The sequence below is a fragment of the Alosa pseudoharengus genome, unplaced genomic scaffold (assembly GCF_046254945.1).
Source record: "Alosa pseudoharengus isolate Yale_2024_CS ecotype anadromous, Long Island Sound unplaced genomic scaffold, YU_APseudo_1.1 YU_APseudo_1.1_scf_2, whole genome shotgun sequence".
Taxonomy (NCBI): domain Eukaryota; kingdom Metazoa; phylum Chordata; class Actinopteri; order Clupeiformes; family Clupeidae; genus Alosa; species Alosa pseudoharengus.
Genome location: NW_027468663.1, coordinates 22004309 through 22026633, shown reverse-complemented (window position 1 = coordinate 22026633; position 22325 = coordinate 22004309). Strand labels below are relative to the sequence as shown.

Here is a 22325-nt window from a genome sequence, read left to right as displayed (position 1 = left end):
CTAAGCATTGAGCATAATAGTAATAAAAGTCCCGCAACTGTAGCCATCATAATGCGAGAAATTCCCACACATTTTACAGCGCTGTCTGACGTTAATCTAATAATGGAGCAGCCTGAATGTGGGACTATTGACTGGACGGACCAACTCTGACTTCAATAACCCCATGCAGAGACATACACATGCGCGAGTACAGTAGGACCACTTTGGGGCTGCCTCTCTCTCTCAGCAGGATTTGTCACCGCTGAAGTCAAATTATAGCCTAGGTGCTTCTACATCAACCGCTATCGACAGGAAAGGAAAACAAACGTTTAGCGATCAGGAACCGTCAGGAATTTTTCAAACACAGAAGCATGACAGCCTATAATAGGAGAGAACATGGATGTGTTCTCCATTTGAGGAACGTTATAATCGATTGCGGATGTGAACAGACAGCTACAGACACGGAGCGCATAGTAGGCCTACTTTCACTTTCTGTGTGTATTCATTACGTGAAAGATCATTAGTAGCAAAACAGAGATCAAATATTACATGGCAGTGGATCTTGTTTTCAAATTTTTTCATGCATGTCTAGATAACGGGTGAGGAATGTTTAGGAGACAGACTATCATAAATCCTCAAATTATGTCTGGGGTCTTTTATTTAGGTTGCGCAAAGCACAGCACCTTTATTTGGGCCATGGCTTGTATTCGAGTCAGTTATAGGCCTTTATTTCTTGCGTTTTATTGTGAGATATAGGCCTACTTTTCGTTTGGAGCGGCATAGGCGTACCGGTAGGCTATCAAAAGCAGAAGATGTTCAATTCGAGATTTAATTTACATTTGGACTGTTTGATTATGTTGCTAAATATCGGGACTGATGACCACTGAAATCTGTGGGGTATTTAATGGTTCATTATTAAGTTTCATGTATGAAAGAGTGGTGGGATTTCCATCCGCTTGTTGCGAGATAAGGCATCCACTTTCATTCATTCATGGGATGTGTGCTGTGCTTTAAGGGAAACCTTATTCCGTATTACCAAAGAGGTCTAAGATAGGCTAAATTTAGTTATTTTTAAATTATGCATGATTTACTTTTTTATAAAATTCGTAGGCTGATGCCTGGCAGCAACAATTGTGTTTAAATGTAGGTTACTGCTTCAGTCTCTAGCTCAGAAGGGGGCGGCATGCGACTGGTAGCTTGAGAGAAAAGTGTTGGAGACTCATTGTGTAGGACAATGACTTTTAATTGGCAACAATTTTACACCAACCAACAATAAAATATATTAAGAAGAGCTCTTTTATGAGTTAAATTAAAACAAAATTATACTGCCTTTTATTTGTCCGAATCTGAGGCCCGGCTATAAATAGAATCCCGGCGATAATTTGAGGATTTAGGTATGCACGTGTGTTTCAGGCATAGCGCAAGCATTAATCTCTGGCTGAAAGTGCACAGCACAGGAACGCTCTATCGCGGCTGTAGACAGCAATGTTTCATGTAGGGTTCATGTCAGTTAATATAAATTAAGTCGCACCTGACTATAAGTAGATAAGCCAAACTATGAAAAAAAATGTGACTTATAGTCCGGAAAATATGGTATATAAGTCGCACCGGACTATAAGTAAGACTAGCATTACGACTAGTGATGGGGACGAGACCGCCTATGCCGAGTCTGAGTCAAGACCGAGTCTTTGAAGGGTCGAGACCGAGTCCGTTGGTTTTCAAATACAGTCGAGTCCGAGCTACCCCATGCTACCCCTGTCCAACGTGGAGTCGGAATCGTTCAGAGCTATCCTTTCTAAAATACAAATACGAGGAGGAGGTAGGGGGGTTGCACCGTGCAGAAACACGTTTGCTAAATTCATTGACAGTGAATATGAAAAAATGGATATGGAGCTTAAAAAGATGTTTGAGGAATTAGAATACATTTCTACAACAGCAGACATCTGGACTGCCCACAATAAAAGTTACATGGGTGTGACAGCACATTGGATCAATCCAAATAACATGGAAAGAGAGAAAGCAGCTCTTGCTTGCAGACGATTTAAGGGGCATCATACTCATGACGCCATTGCAGTTGAGCTTGACAATATACACTCAACATATGGGATAACGCACAAAATCACAGCAACAGTGACTGATAATGGGTCTAATTTTGTTAAATCATTTAAGAGGTACCAGCCACTTGAGGAGAGTGATTCTGAAGACGAAGATGACGTGACATTTACAGACATTAATGAAGCTCTACATGCAGCTGATGATAATGATGGAGATGTTGTGATAGCTTTGCCCCCCCACAAGAGATGTGCATCACACACACTAAACCTAATTTCATGCACAGATGTTGACAAGTGGCTGCTGTCAAATACTGCAACAAAGGCTGTGTACAGAAGTGCTACTGCCAAATGTACTGCCCTGTGGAATAAGACCAGTCGCTCAACTTTGGCTACTGAAACGGTTGATGAGTTGGTGTCAAAAAAGCTGCTTGTACCTTGCACAACCCGGTGGAATTCCTTCTATGATGCCCTGGCTCGAATCACTGAAATATCCATGGTAGACCTGAACACCATCTCTTCCAAATTAGGACTAACAGCAATAACGGAAAGGGAACACCAGTTTTTAAAGGAGTACTGTACTGCGATGAAGCCCCTTACAGTTGCTTTAGATATACTTCAGGGAGAAGACAATTGCTTTCATGGAACACTCCTACCAACAATGGAGACATTAATGTTGAAAACAGAAGCCGTTAAAACTGGCCTGCAAATACTGAGGGACCTTCCTGACGCCATCATCACAGTAAGAACTTGAATTGAATATTTTATTATTTATTAAGTGAACACTGCTGTAGTACTCATAATAATAATAATAATAAATGCTACTACTACTAATTATTCTAATAATTATAATAATAATAACACTGATTTGTGTGGATACATACATTTAATGTGATTATTCTTATCATTTCAGGCTATCAAAACCAGATTTGCTGATGTTCTGGGAAACGAAGAGGCTGTACTTGCTGCCGTAACTCTTCCAAAATTCAAACTTCGCTGGCTGCGGTCACAGGACTTGAAGGATAAGGCTAAGGCAAGTTTGCTGGCAGAGTGCCGGAAGATTGAACTTGAAGGACCACAGCCAGGTACCAGCACATCTTCACATCATACAGATTCAGCCAAAGAGAGCGATTTCTTTTCTTTTGAGGAGGATGAGGAGGACACCTCCTCTTCTGCAGAAAACCAGGTGGCAGACTATTTTAGATCTTCAGCACAAAACTTCAACTCTCTGAGTGGATTTTCTCTCATCAAGAAAATTTCACTACGTTACAATGCTGCTACTCCATCTAGTGCACCTGTTGAGAGACTGTTCAGCCTGGGCAAGCTTGTCTTCTCTCCGAAGAGGAACAGATTGTCAGACAAAAGATTTGAGAAGCTTCTCCTCCTACGTTACAACCACTGGTTCAGTCGTTAGATGAGAGGAGTATTTTAGTATAGTTAGTTAGATAGTAGATATAAATGGATAGTGCTCTGTTTAGTGTTCAATATTATACAGATACAGATAATTGCACTAATTAAAGGCCAGGTTTTACTATGTTTCTTATTACCCAAGTTTACAGTTGTGTGTCTTGGTTTTGCACTTGAATGCAAAGTGTGTGAACATTATTTATTTTCAATATTTCATTTTGTTACTGTACTGAATATTTAAGAGTTGGATAGTGCTCTGTTTATTGTGTAATGGCATACAGGTACAGAATTGTACTACTTAAAGGCCAAATTTTCCTTGGTTTCTTTTTACCCAAGTTTACATTTTTGGGTATTGTGTTTTGTACTTGAATGCAAAGTGTGTGAATATTATTTATGTTCAATATTTAATTTAGTTACCTTACGGAATATTTAAGAGTAAGATAGTGTTCTGTTTATTGTGCAGTAGGCCTAATATACAGTTACACAGAATTGCACTAATTAATGGCTAGATTTTCCTTTGTTTCTTCTTACCCAAGTTTACATTTGTGTGTCTTAATTTTGCACTTGAATTTTATTTTCAATATTTATTTTGTATATGTTTTTATTTCTATGCATATCATATGGCAGGCTGCAATCTAAGTTCAAATAAATACCAACTGTTCTGAAATACTGTATGTTTTTATTCTTCAATCAGTTAATATAAATGTCTTTGACGTTAAAGATGTTATAGAACGTAATAGCGTTATAGAACATAAAAATTAACGTCAGTTACTTTGCTGAGTAACTAATTACTTTTACAGTGTGGTAACTGAGTTACTAACTCAATTACTTTTTGGCAGAAGTAATTTGTAACTGTAACTAATTACTTTTTTAAAGTAAGATGACCAACACTGCTTAATATCACCCCAGTTAATAATCAACAGTTAGGCCTACAGACTAAGCTAGATTGGAAATTGTTTAGAGGAGCAATTAATATTTAATTAATTAATTAAAATTTAATAACATCCTAATATGGACTATGCTGACCTAGATATAAATACAGGGGTGATAGTAGAAAAATATCCTGAGCCTGAACTGTTTTCCGTGGGAGGTAAGTGGGCCCCTAAACCAAGATATATGCCCTGATCAACATAATTGTCAAGCGCAGTGGTCCCCAAACTACGGCCCGCCACCTCATTTTGGGTGGCCCCCCAAAACATGTCCGTAGTATATAGCAGCGTTTCTCAAACTGTGGGTCGCGGAGACATGCCAGGTGGGGCGCGAACTGACGTGAAAAACAGGAGTTTTTTTATTTTTTTTTTATCTGTAGCCTGGGCCCAGGTAGCACCCGATGCGCAATGGACGCACTGTGTTATTCACAGGGAAGCGCTCGTGTCAAGGCAGCTTAGTTAGTCCCGACCTACATGAGAATTTGAACGTTGTTGTGAGAGTGGTGAATTTCATCAAAACCCGGCCCTTAAAAGCGCGTCTATTCTCCACACTTTGCGAAGAGATGGTAGCTGACCAAAAGGCTGTAGGCTACTGTTTCACAGCGAGGCAAGGTGGCTTTCCCGAGGTAAAGTGCTGTCGCGCGTGTTTGAGCTCCGATTAGCCTTTTCTTGGAGGAAGAGCGCATGTTTGCATCTGCAAGCACGTTCACTAATGAACATTTCTTGACGAAGCTGGCCTATCTTAGCGATATATTTGATATATCTTAGCGATACATTTGAGTTAAATGTCCAGTTACAAGGCAAAGACAAGCATCTACCTCACCTAGCAAATAAGATTACTGCATTCACCAAAAAAACTTGAGTATGGGACAGGCGCCTCGATCGCGACAGTATTATGCCTTTGAGATTTCTGAGAGAAATCGCTGAAACGTCTGATTGGGAGGCACTCTTGTGATCCCATGTATTAAACAGTAGGCCTACATCACATCCCTGCAAAGTTTATTTCAAAAATATTTCCCAACCAGCAGTGCTCAGTATGACTGGATTATGGATCCATTTAATGCAGCATGTTGGCATTTCATTATATTGTACAATGCTGTATAATGGCCTATGCTTCCTAATATGTTGCTGGAAAACAGAAATATGTGTGTTATGTATTTATTTATTATTATATCTGCAGCACCAGCTGATTTTAACTCTGTTGAAGAGGATATTTTTCGAACTTGTCATTATTTCAATAAATTTGACAATTTTAAGCTTGACCTACCACTTTCTTAGAGCGATGAGGGACAGGTGGGGCTCGAGAATGCCCCCTCAAAGTGGGGAATGAAAGAAAAAGTTTGAGAACCACTGATCTAGTTTGTTAACTACCACAGTCACGAGTTGGGTCTCGATAGTCTATCATTTTTAAAAAGTGGGTCCCTAGAAAAAAAGTTTGAGAAACACTGATGTAACTTGTAACTAGTAGTAATATACATGTGATAAATATATACATGCATTACCTGTAATCTGCTGATTTGGTATCTCCACTTCTCGCTTACTGTTATCCAGGTCTGACACACAGATATGAGAACAATAAGGCACATTCTTTACTTCACTGTGGCTCAATACAGCTCCTATATGTTGATATAACTTGTGACTAGTAATAATAGACATGTTATGTACATGATATGCATTACCTGTAATCTGCTGCTTCAGTGCCTCCACTTCTCCCTTACTCTTATCCAGTTGACTTCTCAGATCTGATACACAGATATGAGTTGATGTAAAAAACACATTTAGACCAGGAATCAAGTGCGTCACAAAGTTTGATAAATAAAATACCATATTTTCCGGACTATAAGTCGCTCCTGAGTATAAGTCGCATCAGTCAAAAAATGCGTCATGAACAGGAAAAAACATATATAAGTCGCACTGGACTATAAGTCCGACTATATTTAGAAATGTATTTCACAAAATCAAAAACCAAAAACAGAGACTATGTAACTGGATTATTGAGGCCAAAAAGATTCATTTTAATGAAGACTAAGGAGTGAAGGCAGCCAAGAGGAGGGCAGGAAGGTAATTGCAAAGCAAAAGATTCACTGAAAGAAAATGCCATGTGGTACACCAACATGTATCTAAAATGTGGAGAATACAATGCAAACAAGCATTTTGGGCGATGTGGAGTCACAAGCTGGCAGCAGATTAAATGCTCACGAGAGAAAAAGATGCAGTTTTAAAAGGACATGACCAAAGCAAGCCAGAGATAGACCTATAGGCCCGATGGTAATTGTAAAGCAATTTACAAAAGATTCACTGAACAAAAATGCTGATATGGTACATGCAGATTTAGCTAAAAATGTGGAGAATGCAATGCAATCAAGCATTTTGGGCAATGTTGAGTCACAAGCTGGCAGCAGATTAAATGCTCACGATAGAGAAAAAGATGCAGTTTTAAAAGGACATGACCGAAGCAAGCCAGAGATAGACCTATAGGCCCGATGGTAATTGTAAAGCAATTTACAAAAGATTCACTGAACAAAAATGCTGATATGGTACATGCAAATTTAGCTAAAAATGTGGAGAATGCAATGCAATCAAGCATTTTGGGCAATGTGGAGTCACAAGCTGGCAGCAGATTAAATGCTCACGATAGAGAAAAAGACGGTTTTAAAAGGATGTGACGGAAGCTGAGGCAAGCCAGGCAATAGGCCTATATGACTGGCGGTAATTGTAAAGCAATTTACAAAAGATTCACTGAACAAAAATGCTGATGTGGTAAATGCTAAATATGTGGAGAAAGCAATGCAATGAAGCATTATGGACGATATATTGGCACAAGCTGGCAGTAGAACAAATGCTCGGCTGGCCACCTCCGAGAGAGCGAGAGAAAAAAAAGATGTGCATTTCCAGGGCCTAAATTTCAGCGCGGGATTGCGCATAAATTATTACTAAGCATTGAGCATAATAGTAATAAAAGTCCCGCAACTGTAGCCATCATAATGCGAGAAATTCCCACACATTTTACAGCGCTGTCTGACGTTAATCTAATAATGGAGCAGCCTGAATGTGGGACTATTGACTGGACGGACCAACTCTGACTTCAATAACCCCATGCAGAGACATACACATGCGCGAGTACAGTAGGACCACTTTGGGGCTGCCTCTCTCTCTCAGCAGGATTTGTCACCGCTGAAGTCAAATTATAGCCTAGGTGCTTCTACATCAACCGCTATCGACAGGAAAGGAAAACAAACGTTTAGCGATCAGGAACCGTCAGGAATTTTTCAAACACAGAAGCATGACAGCCTATAATAGGAGAGAACATGGATGTGTTCTCCATTTGAGGAACGTTATAATCGATTGCGGATGTGAACAGACAGCTACAGACACGGAGCGCATAGTAGGCCTACTTTCACTTTCTGTGTGTATTCATTACGTGAAAGATCATTAGTAGCAAAACAGAGATCAAATATTACATGGCAGTGGATCTTGTTTTCAAATTTTTTCATGCATGTCTAGATAACGGGTGAGGAATGTTTAGGAGACAGACTATCATAAATCCTCAAATTATGTCTGGGGTCTTTTATTTAGGTTGCGCAAAGCACAGCACCTTTATTTGGGCCATGGCTTGTATTCGAGTCAGTTATAGGCCTTTATTTCTTGCGTTTTATTGTGAGATATAGGCCTACTTTTCGTTTGGAGCGGCATAGGCGTACCGGTAGGCTATCAAAAGCAGAAGATGTTCAATTCGAGATTTAATTTACATTTGGACTGTTTGATTATGTTGCTAAATATCGGGACTGATGACCACTGAAATCTGTGGGGTATTTAATGGTTCATTATTAAGTTTCATGTATGAAAGAGTGGTGGGATTTCCATCCGCTTGTTGCGAGATAAGGCATCCACTTTCATTCATTCATGGGATGTGTGCTGTGCTTTAAGGGAAACCTTATTCCGTATTACCAAAGAGGTCTAAGATAGGCTAAATTTAGTTATTTTTAAATTATGCATGATTTACTTTTTTATAAAATTCGTAGGCTGATGCCTGGCAGCAACAATTGTGTTTAAATGTAGGTTACTGCTTCAGTCTCTAGCTCAGAAGGGGGCGGCATGCGACTGGTAGCTTGAGAGAAAAGTGTTGGAGACTCATTGTGTAGGACAATGACTTTTAATTGGCAACAATTTTACACCAACCAACAATAAAATATATTAAGAAGAGCTCTTTTATGAGTTAAATTAAAACAAAATTATACTGCCTTTTATTTGTCCGAATCTGAGGCCCGGCTATAAATAGAATCCCGGCGATAATTTGAGGATTTAGGTATGCACGTGTGTTTCAGGCATAGCGCAAGCATTAATCTCTGGCTGAAAGTGCACAGCACAGGAACGCTCTATCGCGGCTGTAGACAGCAATGTTTCATGTAGGGTTCATGTCAGTTAATATAAATTAAGTCGCACCTGACTATAAGTAGATAAGCCAAACTATGAAAAAAAATGTGACTTATAGTCCGGAAAATATGGTATATAAGTCGCACCGGACTATAAGTAAGACTAGTATTACGACTAGTGATGGGGACGAGACCGCCTATGCCGAGTCTGAGTCAAGACCGAGTCTTTGAAGGGTCGAGACCGAGTCCGTTGGTTTTCAAATACAGTCGAGTCCGAGCTACCCCATGCTACCCCTGTCCAACGTGGAGTCGGAATCGTTCAGAGCTATCCTTTCTAAAATACAAATACGAGGAGGAGGTAGGGGGGTTGCACCGTGCAGAAACACGTTTGCTAAATTCATTGACAGTGAATATGAAAAAATGGATATGGAGCTTAAAAAGATGTTTGAGGAATTAGAATACATTTCTACAACAGCAGACATCTGGACTGCCCACAATAAAAGTTACATGGGTGTGACAGCACATTGGATCAATCCAAATAACATGGAAAGAGAGAAAGCAGCTCTTGCTTGCAGACGATTTAAGGGGCATCATACTCATGACGCCATTGCAGTTGAGCTTGACAATATACACTCAACATATGGGATAACGCACAAAATCACAGCAACAGTGACTGATAATGGGTCTAATTTTGTTAAATCATTTAAGAGGTACCAGCCACTTGAGGAGAGTGATTCTGAAGACGAAGATGACGTGACATTTACAGACATTAATGAAGCTCTACATGCAGCTGATGATAATGATGGAGATGTTGTGATAGCTTTGCCCCCCCACAAGAGATGTGCATCACACACACTAAACCTAATTTCATGCACAGATGTTGACAAGTGGCTGCTGTCAAATATTGCAACAAAGGCTGTGTACAGAAGTGCTACTGCCAAATGTACTGCCCTGTGGAATAAGACCAGTCGCTCAACTTTGGCTACTGAAACGGTTGATGAGTTGGTGTCAAAAAAGCTGCTTGTACCTTGCACAACCCGGTGGAATTCCTTCTATGATGCCCTGGCTCGAATCACTGAAATATCCATGGTAGACCTGAACACCATCTCTTCCAAATTAGGACTAACAGCAATAACGGAAAGGGAACACCAGTTTTTAAAGGAGTACTGTACTGCGATGAAGCCCCTTACAGTTGCTTTAGATATACTTCAGGGAGAAGACAATTGCTTTCATGGAACACTCCTACCAACAATGGAGACATTAATGTTGAAAACAGAAGCCGTTAAAACTGGCCTGCAAATACTGAGGGACCTTCCTGACGCCATCATCACAGTAAGAACTTGAATTGAATATTTTATTATTTATTAAGTGAACACTGCTGTAGTACTCATAATAATAATAATAATAAATGCTACTACTACTAATTATTCTAATAATTATAATAATAATAACACTGATTTGTGTGGATACATACATTTAATGTGATTATTCTTATCATTTCAGGCTATCAAAACCAGATTTGCTGATGTTCTGGGAAACGAAGAGGCTGTACTTGCTGCCGTAACTCTTCCAAAATTCAAACTTCGCTGGCTGCGGTCACAGGACTTGAAGGATAAGGCTAAGGCAAGTTTGCTGGCAGAGTGCCGGAAGATTGAACTTGAAGGACCACAGCCAGGTACCAGCACATCTTCACATCATACAGATTCAGCCAAAGAGAGCGATTTCTTTTCTTTTGAGGAGGATGAGGAGGACACCTCCTCTTCTGCAGAAAACCAGGTGGCAGACTATTTTAGATCTTCAGCACAAAACTTCAACTCTCTGAGTGGATTTTCTCTCATCAAGAAAATTTCACTACGTTACAATGCTGCTACTCCATCTAGTGCACCTGTTGAGAGACTGTTCAGCCTGGGCAAGCTTGTCTTCTCTCCGAAGAGGAACAGATTGTCAGACAAAAGATTTGAGAAGCTTCTCCTCCTACGTTACAACCACTGGTTCAGTCGTTAGATGAGAGGAGTATTTTAGTATAGTTAGTTAGATAGTAGATATAAATGGATAGTGCTCTGTTTAGTGTTCAATATTATACAGATACAGATAATTGCACTAATTAAAGGCCAGGTTTTACTATGTTTCTTATTACCCAAGTTTACAGTTGTGTGTCTTGGTTTTGCACTTGAATGCAAAGTGTGTGAACATTATTTATTTTCAATATTTCATTTTGTTACTGTACTGAATATTTAAGAGTTGGATAGTGCTCTGTTTATTGTGTAATGGCATACAGGTACAGAATTGTACTACTTAAAGGCCAAATTTTCCTTGGTTTCTTTTTACCCAAGTTTACATTTTTGGGTATTGTGTTTTGTACTTGAATGCAAAGTGTGTGAATATTATTTATGTTCAATATTTAATTTAGTTACCTTACGGAATATTTAAGAGTAAGATAGTGTTCTGTTTATTGTGCAGTAGGCCTAATATACAGTTACACAGAATTGCACTAATTAATGGCTAGATTTTCCTTTGTTTCTTCTTACCCAAGTTTACATTTGTGTGTCTTAATTTTGCACTTGAATTTTATTTTCAATATTTATTTTGTATATGTTTTTATTTCTATGCATATCATATGGCAGGCTGCAATCTAAGTTCAAATAAATACCAACTGTTCTGAAATACTGTATGTTTTTATTCTTCAATCAGTTAATATAAATGTCTTTGACGTTAAAGATGTTATAGAACGTAATAGCGTTATAGAACATAAAAATTAACGTCAGTTACTTTGCTGAGTAACTAATTACTTTTACAGTGTGGTAACTGAGTTACTAACTCAATTACTTTTTGGCAGAAGTAATTTGTAACTGTAACTAATTACTTTTTTAAAGTAAGATGACCAACACTGCTTAATATCACCCCAGTTAATAATCAACAGTTAGGCCTACAGACTAAGCTAGATTGGAAATTGTTTAGAGGAGCAATTAATATTTAATTAATTAATTAAAATTTAATAACATCCTAATATGGACTATGCTGACCTAGATATAAATACAGGGGTGATAGTAGAAAAATATCCTGAGCCTGAACTGTTTTCCGTGGGAGGTAAGTGGGCCCCTAAACCAAGATATATGCCCTGATCAACATAATTGTCAAGCGCAGTGGTCCCCAAACTACGGCCCGCCACCTCATTTTGGGTGGCCCCCCAAAACATGTCCGTAGTATATAGCAGCGTTTCTCAAACTGTGGGTCGCGGAGACATGCCAGGTGGGGCGCGAACTGACGTGAAAAACAGGAGTTTTTTTATTTTTTTTTTATCTGTAGCCTGGGCCCAGGTAGCACCCGATGCGCAATGGACGCACTGTGTTATTCACAGGGAAGCGCTCGTGTCAAGGCAGCTTAGTTAGTCCCGACCTACATGAGAATTTGAACGTTGTTGTGAGAGTGGTGAATTTCATCAAAACCCGGCCCTTAAAAGCGCGTCTATTCTCCACACTTTGCGAAGAGATGGTAGCTGACCAAAAGGCTGTAGGCTACTGTTTCACAGCGAGGCAAGGTGGCTTTCCCGAGGTAAAGTGCTGTCGCGCGTGTTTGAGCTCCGATTAGCCTTTTCTTGGAGGAAGAGCGCATGTTTGCATCTGCAAGCACGTTCACTAATGAACATTTCTTGACGAAGCTGGCCTATCTTAGCGATATATTTGATATATCTTAGCGATACATTTGAGTTAAATGTCCAGTTACAAGGCAAAGACAAGCATCTACCTCACCTAGCAAATAAGATTACTGCATTCACCAAAAAAACTTGAGTATGGGACAGGCGCCTCGATCGCGACAGTATTATGCCTTTGAGATTTCTGAGAGAAATCGCTGAAACGTCTGATTGGGAGGCACTCTTGTGATCCCATGTATTAAACAGTAGGCCTACATCACATCCCTGCAAAGTTTATTTCAAAAATATTTCCCAACCAGCAGTGCTCAGTATGACTGGATTATGGATCCATTTAATGCAGCATGTTGGCATTTCATTATATTGTACAATGCTGTATAATGGCCTATGCTTCCTAATATGTTGCTGGAAAACAGAAATATGTGTGTTATGTATTTATTTATTATTATATCTGCAGCACCAGCTGATTTTAACTCTGTTGAAGAGGATATTTTTCGAACTTGTCATTATTTCAATAAATTTGACAATTTTAAGCTTGACCTACCACTTTCTTAGAGCGATGAGGGACAGGTGGGGCTCGAGAATGCCCCCTCAAAGTGGGGAATGAAAGAAAAAGTTTGAGAACCACTGATCTAGTTTGTTAACTACCACAGTCACGAGTTGGGTCTCGATAGTCTATCATTTTTAAAAAGTGGGTCCCTAGAAAAAAAGTTTGAGAAACACTGATGTAACTTGTAACTAGTAGTAATATACATGTGATAAATATATACATGCATTACCTGTAATCTGCTGATTTGGTATCTCCACTTCTCGCTTACTGTTATCCAGGTCTGACACACAGATATGAGAACAATAAGGCACATTCTTTACTTCACTGTGGCTCAATACAGCTCCTATATGTTGATATAACTTGTGACTAGTAATAATAGACATGTTATGTACATGATATGCATTACCTGTAATCTGCTGCTTCAGTGCCTCCACTTCTCCCTTACTCTTATCCAGTTGACTTCTCAGATCTGATACACAGATATGAGTTGATGTAAAAAACACATTTAGACCAGGAATCAAGTGCGTCACAAAGTTTGATAAATAAAATACCATATTTTCCGGACTATAAGTCGCTCCTGAGTATAAGTCGCATCAGTCAAAAAATGCGTCATGAACAGGAAAAAACATATATAAGTCGCACTGGACTATAAGTCCGACTATATTTAGAAATGTATTTCACAAAATCAAAAACCAAAAACAGAGACTATGTAACTGGATTATTGAGGCCAAAAAGATTCATTTTAATGAAGACTAAGGAGTGAAGGCAGCCAAGAGGAGGGCAGGAAGGTAATTGCAAAGCAAAAGATTCACTGAAAGAAAATGCCATGTGGTACACCAACATGTATCTAAAATGTGGAGAATACAATGCAAACAAGCATTTTGGGCGATGTGGAGTCACAAGCTGGCAGCAGATTAAATGCTCACGAGAGAAAAAGATGCAGTTTTAAAAGGACATGACCAAAGCAAGCCAGAGATAGACCTATAGGCCCGATGGTAATTGTAAAGCAATTTACAAAAGATTCACTGAACAAAAATGCTGATATGGTACATGCAGATTTAGCTAAAAATGTGGAGAATGCAATGCAATCAAGCATTTTGGGCAATGTTGAGTCACAAGCTGGCAGCAGATTAAATGCTCACGATAGAGAAAAAGATGCAGTTTTAAAAGGACATGACCGAAGCAAGCCAGAGATAGACCTATAGGCCCGATGGTAATTGTAAAGCAATTTACAAAAGATTCACTGAACAAAAATGCTGATATGGTACATGCAAATTTAGCTAAAAATGTGGAGAATGCAATGCAATCAAGCATTTTGGGCAATGTGGAGTCACAAGCTGGCAGCAGATTAAATGCTCACGATAGAGAAAAAGACGGTTTTAAAAGGATGTGACGGAAGCTGAGGCAAGCCAGGCAATAGGCCTATATGACTGGCGGTAATTGTAAAGCAATTTACAAAAGATTCACTGAACAAAAATGCTGATGTGGTAAATGCTAAATATGTGGAGAAAGCAATGCAATGAAGCATTATGGACGATATATTGGCACAAGCTGGCAGTAGAACAAATGCTCGGCTGGCCACCTCCGAGAGAGCGAGAGAAAAAAAAGATGTGCATTTCCAGGGCCTAAATTTCAGCGCGGGATTGCGCATAAATTATTACTAAGCATTGAGCATAATAGTAATAAAAGTCCCGCAACTGTAGCCATCATAATGCGAGAAATTCCCACACATTTTACAGCGCTGTCTGACGTTAATCTAATAATGGAGCAGCCTGAATGTGGGACTATTGACTGGACGGACCAACTCTGACTTCAATAACCCCATGCAGAGACATACACATGCGCGAGTACAGTAGGACCACTTTGGGGCTGCCTCTCTCTCTCAGCAGGATTTGTCACCGCTGAAGTCAAATTATAGCCTAGGTGCTTCTACATCAACCGCTATCGACAGGAAAGGAAAACAAACGTTTAGCGATCAGGAACCGTCAGGAATTTTTCAAACACAGAAGCATGACAGCCTATAATAGGAGAGAACATGGATGTGTTCTCCATTTGAGGAACGTTATAATCGATTGCGGATGTGAACAGACAGCTACAGACACGGAGCGCATAGTAGGCCTACTTTCACTTTCTGTGTGTATTCATTACGTGAAAGATCATTAGTAGCAAAACAGAGATCAAATATTACATGGCAGTGGATCTTGTTTTCAAATTTTTTCATGCATGTCTAGATAACGGGTGAGGAATGTTTAGGAGACAGACTATCATAAATCCTCAAATTATGTCTGGGGTCTTTTATTTAGGTTGCGCAAAGCACAGCACCTTTATTTGGGCCATGGCTTGTATTCGAGTCAGTTATAGGCCTTTATTTCTTGCGTTTTATTGTGAGATATAGGCCTACTTTTCGTTTGGAGCGGCATAGGCGTACCGGTAGGCTATCAAAAGCAGAAGATGTTCAATTCGAGATTTAATTTACATTTGGACTGTTTGATTATGTTGCTAAATATCGGGACTGATGACCACTGAAATCTGTGGGGTATTTAATGGTTCATTATTAAGTTTCATGTATGAAAGAGTGGTGGGATTTCCATCCGCTTGTTGCGAGATAAGGCATCCACTTTCATTCATTCATGGGATGTGTGCTGTGCTTTAAGGGAAACCTTATTCCGTATTACCAAAGAGGTCTAAGATAGGCTAAATTTAGTTATTTTTAAATTATGCATGATTTACTTTTTTATAAAATTCGTAGGCTGATGCCTGGCAGCAACAATTGTGTTTAAATGTAGGTTACTGCTTCAGTCTCTAGCTCAGAAGGGGGCGGCATGCGACTGGTAGCTTGAGAGAAAAGTGTTGGAGACTCATTGTGTAGGACAATGACTTTTAATTGGCAACAATTTTACACCAACCAACAATAAAATATATTAAGAAGAGCTCTTTTATGAGTTAAATTAAAACAAAATTATACTGCCTTTTATTTGTCCGAATCTGAGGCCCGGCTATAAATAGAATCCCGGCGATAATTTGAGGATTTAGGTATGCACGTGTGTTTCAGGCATAGCGCAAGCATTAATCTCTGGCTGAAAGTGCACAGCACAGGAACGCTCTATCGCGGCTGTAGACAGCAATGTTTCATGTAGGGTTCATGTCAGTTAATATAAATTAAGTCGCACCTGACTATAAGTAGATAAGCCAAACTATGAAAAAAAATGTGACTTATAGTCCGGAAAATATGGTATATAAGTCGCACCGGACTATAAGTAAGACTAGTATTACGACTAGTGATGGGGACGAGACCGCCTATGCCGAGTCTGAGTCAAGACCGAGTCTTTGAAGGGTCGAGACCGAGTCCGTTGGTTTTCAAATACAGTCGAGTCCGAGCTACCCCATGCTACCCCTGTCCAACGTGGAGTCGGAATCGTTCAGAGCTATCCTTTCTAAAATACAAATACGAGGAGGAGGTAGGGGGGTTGCACCGTGCAGAAACACGTTTGCTAAATTCATTGACAGTGAATATGAAAAAATGGATATGGAGCTTAAAAAGATGTTTGAGGAATTAGAATACATTTCTACAACAGCAGACATCTGGACTGCCCACAATAAAAGTTACATGGGTGTGACAGCACATTGGATCAATCCAAATAACATGGAAAGAGAGAAAGCAGCTCTTGCTTGCAGACGATTTAAGGGGCATCATACTCATGACGCCATTGCAGTTGAGCTTGACAATATACACTCAACATATGGGATAACGCACAAAATCACAGCAACAGTGACTGATAATGGGTCTAATTTTGTTAAATCATTTAAGAGGTACCAGCCACTTGAGGAGAGTGATTCTGAAGACGAAGATGACGTGACATTTACAGACATTAATGAAGCTCTACATGCAGCTGATGATAATGATGGAGATGTTGTGATAGCTTTGCCCCCCCACAAGAGATGTGCATCACACACACTAAACCTAATTTCATGCACAGATGTTGACAAGTGGCTGCTGTCAAATATTGCAACAAAGGCTGTGTACAGAAGTGCTACTGCCAAATGTACTGCCCTGTGGAATAAGACCAGTCGCTCAACTTTGGCTACTGAAACGGTTGATGAGTTGGTGTCAAAAAAGCTGCTTGTACCTTGCACAACCCGGTGGAATTCCTTCTATGATGCCCTGGCTCGAATCACTGAAATATCCATGGTAGACCTGAACACCATCTCTTCCAAATTAGGACTAACAGCAATAACGGAAAGGGAACACCAGTTTTTAAAGGAGTACTGTACTGCGATGAAGCCCCTTACAGTTGCTTTAGATATACTTCAGGGAGAAGACAATTGCTTTCATGGAACACTCCTACCAACAATGGAGACATTAATGTTGAAAACAGAAGCCGTTAAAACTGGCCTGCAAATACTGAGGGACCTTCCTGACGCCATCATCACAGTAAGAACTTGAATTGAATATTTTATTATTTATTAAGTGAACACTGCTGTAGTACTCATAATAATAATAATAATAAATGCTACTACTACTAATTATTCTAATAATTATAATAATAATAACACTGATTTGTGTGGATACATACATTTAATGTGATTATTCTTATCATTTCAGGCTATCAAAACCAGATTTGCTGATGTTCTGGGAAACGAAGAGGCTGTACTTGCTGCCGTAACTCTTCCAAAATTCAAACTTCGCTGGCTGCGGTCACAGGACTTGAAGGATAAGGCTAAGGCAAGTTTGCTGGCAGAGTGCCGGAAGATTGAACTTGAAGGACCACAGCCAGGTACCAGCACATCTTCACATCATACAGATTCAGCCAAAGAGAGCGATTTCTTTTCTTTTGAGGAGGATGAGGAGGACACCTCCTCTTCTGCAGAAAACCAGGTGGCAGACTATTTTAGATCTTCAGCACAAAACTTCAACTCTCTGAGTGGATTTTCTCTCATCAAGAAAATTTCACTACGTTACAATGCTGCTACTCCATCTAGTGCACCTGTTGAGAGACTGTTCAGCCTGGGCAAGCTTGTCTTCTCTCCGAAGAGGAACAGATTGTCAGACAAAAGATTTGAGAAGCTTCTCCTCCTACGTTACAACCACTGGTTCAGTCGTTAGATGAGAGGAGTATTTTAGTATAGTTAGTTAGATAGTAGATATAAATGGATAGTGCTCTGTTTAGTGTTCAATATTATACAGATACAGATAATTGCACTAATTAAAGGCCAGGTTTTACTATGTTTCTTATTACCCAAGTTTACAGTTGTGTGTCTTGGTTTTGCACTTGAATGCAAAGTGTGTGAACATTATTTATTTTCAATATTTCATTTTGTTACTGTACTGAATATTTAAGAGTTGGATAGTGCTCTGTTTATTGTGTAATGGCATACAGGTACAGAATTGTACTACTTAAAGGCCAAATTTTCCTTGGTTTCTTTTTACCCAAGTTTACATTTTTGGGTATTGTGTTTTGTACTTGAATGCAAAGTGTGTGAATATTATTTATGTTCAATATTTAATTTAGTTACCTTACGGAATATTTAAGAGTAAGATAGTGTTCTGTTTATTGTGCAGTAGGCCTAATATACAGTTACACAGAATTGCACTAATTAATGGCTAGATTTTCCTTTGTTTCTTCTTACCCAAGTTTACATTTGTGTGTCTTAATTTTGCACTTGAATTTTATTTTCAATATTTATTTTGTATATGTTTTTATTTCTATGCATATCATATGGCAGGCTGCAATCTAAGTTCAAATAAATACCAACTGTTCTGAAATACTGTATGTTTTTATTCTTCAATCAGTTAATATAAATGTCTTTGACGTTAAAGATGTTATAGAACGTAATAGCGTTATAGAACATACAAATTAACGTCAGTTACTTTGCTGAGTAACTAATTACTTTTACAGTGTGGTAACTGAGTTACTAACTCAATTACTTTTTGGCAGAAGTAATTTGTAACTGTAACTAATTACTTTTTTAAAGTAAGATGACCAACACTGCTTAATATCACCCCAGTTAATAATCAACAGTTAGGCCTACAGACTAAGCTAGATTGGAAATTGTTTAGAGGAGCAATTAATATTTAATTAATTAATTAAAATTTAATAACATCCTAATATGGACTATGCTGACCTAGATATAAATACAGGGGTGATAGTAGAAAAATATCCTGAGCCTGAACTGTTTTCCGTGGGAGGTAAGTGGGCCCCTAAACCAAGATATATGCCCTGATCAACATAATTGTCAAGCGCAGTGGTCCCCAAACTACGGCCCGCCACCTCATTTTGGGTGGCCCCCCAAAACATGTCCGTAGTATATAGCAGCGTTTCTCAAACTGTGGGTCGCGGAGACATGCCAGGTGGGGCGCGAACTGACGTGAAAAACAGGAGTTTTTTTATTTTTTTTTTATCTGTAGCCTGGGCCCAGGTAGCACCCGATGCGCAATGGACGCACTGTGTTATTCACAGGGAAGCGCTCGTGTCAAGGCAGCTTAGTTAGTCCCGACCTACATGAGAATTTGAACGTTGTTGTGAGAGTGGTGAATTTCATCAAAACCCGGCCCTTAAAAGCGCGTCTATTCTCCACACTTTGCGAAGAGATGGTAGCTGACCAAAAGGCTGTAGGCTACTGTTTCACAGCGAGGCAAGGTGGCTTTCCCGAGGTAAAGTGCTGTCGCGCGTGTTTGAGCTCCGATTAGCCTTTTCTTGGAGGAAGAGCGCATGTTTGCATCTGCAAGCACGTTCACTAATGAACATTTCTTGACGAAGCTGGCCTATCTTAGCGATATATTTGATATATCTTAGCGATACATTTGAGTTAAATGTCCAGTTACAAGGCAAAGACAAGCATCTACCTCACCTAGCAAATAAGATTACTGCATTCACCAAAAAAACTTGAGTATGGGACAGGCGCCTCGATCGCGACAGTATTATGCCTTTGAGATTTCTGAGAGAAATCGCTGAAACGTCTGATTGGGAGGCACTCTTGTGATCCCATGTATTAAACAGTAGGCCTACATCACATCCCTGCAAAGTTTATTTCAAAAATATTTCCCAACCAGCAGTGCTCAGTATGACTGGATTATGGATCCATTTAATGCAGCATGTTGGCATTTCATTATATTGTACAATGCTGTATAATGGCCTATGCTTCCTAATATGTTGCTGGAAAACAGAAATATGTGTGTTATGTATTTATTTATTATTATATCTGCAGCACCAGCTGATTTTAACTCTGTTGAAGAGGATATTTTTCGAACTTGTCATTATTTCAATAAATTTGACAATTTTAAGCTTGACCTACCACTTTCTTAGAGCGATGAGGGACAGGTGGGGCTCGAGAATGCCCCCTCAAAGTGGGGAATGAAAGAAAAAGTTTGAGAACCACTGATCTAGTTTGTTAACTACCACAGTCACGAGTTGGGTCTCGATAGTCTATCATTTTTAAAAAGTGGGTCCCTAGAAAAAAAGTTTGAGAAACACTGATGTAACTTGTAACTAGTAGTAATATACATGTGATAAATATATACATGCATTACCTGTAATCTGCTGATTTGGTATCTCCACTTCTCGCTTACTGTTATCCAGGTCTGACACACAGATATGAGAACAATAAGGCACATTCTTTACTTCACTGTGGCTCAATACAGCTCCTATATGTTGATATAACTTGTGACTAGTAATAATAGACATGTTATGTACATGATATGCATTACCTGTAATCTGCTGCTTCAGTGCCTCCACTTCTCCCTTACTCTTATCCAGTTGACTTCTCAGATCTGATACACAGATATGAGTTGATGTAAAAAACACATTTAGACCAGGAATCAAGTGCGTCACAAAGTTTGATAAATAAAATACCATATTTTCCGGACTATAAGTCGCTCCTGAGTATAAGTCGCATCAGTCAAAAAATGCGTCATGAACAGGAAAAAACATATATAAGTCGCACTGGACTATAAGTCCGACTATATTTAGAAATGTATTTCACAAAATCAAAAACCAAAAACAGAGACTATGTAACTGGATTATTGAGGCCAAAAAGATTCATTTTAATGAAGACTAAGGAGTGAAGGCAGCCAAGAGGAGGGCAGGAAGGTAATTGCAAAGCAAAAGATTCACTGAAAGAAAATGCCATGTGGTACACCAACATGTATCTAAAATGTGGAGAATACAATGCAAACAAGCATTTTGGGCGATGTGGAGTCACAAGCTGGCAGCAGATTAAATGCTCACGAGAGAAAAAGATGCAGTTTTAAAAGGACATGACCAAAGCAAGCCAGAGATAGACCTATAGGCCCGATGGTAATTGTAAAGCAATTTACAAAAGATTCACTGAACAAAAATGCTGATATGGTACATGCAGATTTAGCTAAAAATGTGGAGAATGCAATGCAATCAAGCATTTTGGGCAATGTTGAGTCACAAGCTGGCAGCAGATTAAATGCTCACGATAGAGAAAAAGATGCAGTTTTAAAAGGACATGACCGAAGCAAGCCAGAGATAGACCTATAGGCCCGATGGTAATTGTAAAGCAATTTACAAAAGATTCACTGAACAAAAATGCTGATATAGTACATGCAAATTTAGCTAAAAATGTGGAGAATGCAATGCAATCAAGCATTTTGGGCAATGTGGAGTCACAAGCTGGCAGCAGATTAAATGCTCACGATAGAGAAAAAGACGGTTTTAAAAGGATGTGACGGAAGCTGAGGCAAGCCAGGCAATAGGCCTATATGACTGGCGGTAATTGTAAAGCAATTTACAAAAGATTCACTGAACAAAAATGCTGATGTGGTAAATGCTAAATATGTGGAGAAAGCAATGCAATGAAGCATTATGGACGATATATTGGCACAAGCTGGCAGTAGAACAAATGCTCGGCTGGCCACCTCCGAGAGAGCGAGAGAAAAAAAAGATGTGCATTTCCAGGGCCTAAATTTCAGCGCGGGATTGCGCATAAATTATTACTAAGCATTGAGCATAATAGTAATAAAAGTCCCGCAACTGTAGCCATCATAATGCGAGAAATTCCCACACATTTTACAGCGCTGTCTGACGTTAATCTAATAATGGAGCAGCCTGAATGTGGGACTATTGACTGGACGGACCAACTCTGACTTCAATAACCCCATGCAGAGACATACACATGCGCGAGTACAGTAGGACCACTTTGGGGCTGCCTCTCTCTCTCAGCAGGATTTGTCACCGCTGAAGTCAAATTATAGCCTAGGTGCTTCTACATCAACCGCTATCGACAGGAAAGGAAAAAAGTTTGAGAATCAAGGATCCGACTGCCATGTAATAGTTGATCTCTGATTTGCTACTAATTGATCGTTTCACGTAATGAATAGCGACACAGAAAGTGAAAGTAGGCCTACTATGCGCTCCGTGTCTG

General features: G+C 39.4%; 1 protein-coding gene across 6 annotated transcripts in view; it reads right to left on the bottom strand.

The window, feature by feature from the left end:
- Positions 1 to 22325, bottom strand: part of LOC143135127 (uncharacterized) — a 110378-nt gene that overhangs the window by 28132 nt on the left and 59921 nt on the right. For all 6 annotated transcript variants that reach the window (XM_076295850.1, XM_076295853.1, XM_076295854.1 and 3 more), the window contains 6 exons: positions 20644 to 20706; positions 20467 to 20517; positions 13345 to 13407; positions 13168 to 13218; positions 6046 to 6108; positions 5869 to 5919 (listed from right to left, as the gene is read on the bottom strand). In XM_076295850.1, coding sequence (XP_076151965.1) covers positions 5869 to 5919; positions 6046 to 6108; positions 13168 to 13218; positions 13345 to 13407; positions 20467 to 20517; positions 20644 to 20706 — 342 coding nt within the window. The remainder of the gene's footprint in view (positions 1 to 5868; positions 5920 to 6045; positions 6109 to 13167; positions 13219 to 13344; positions 13408 to 20466; positions 20518 to 20643; positions 20707 to 22325) is intronic.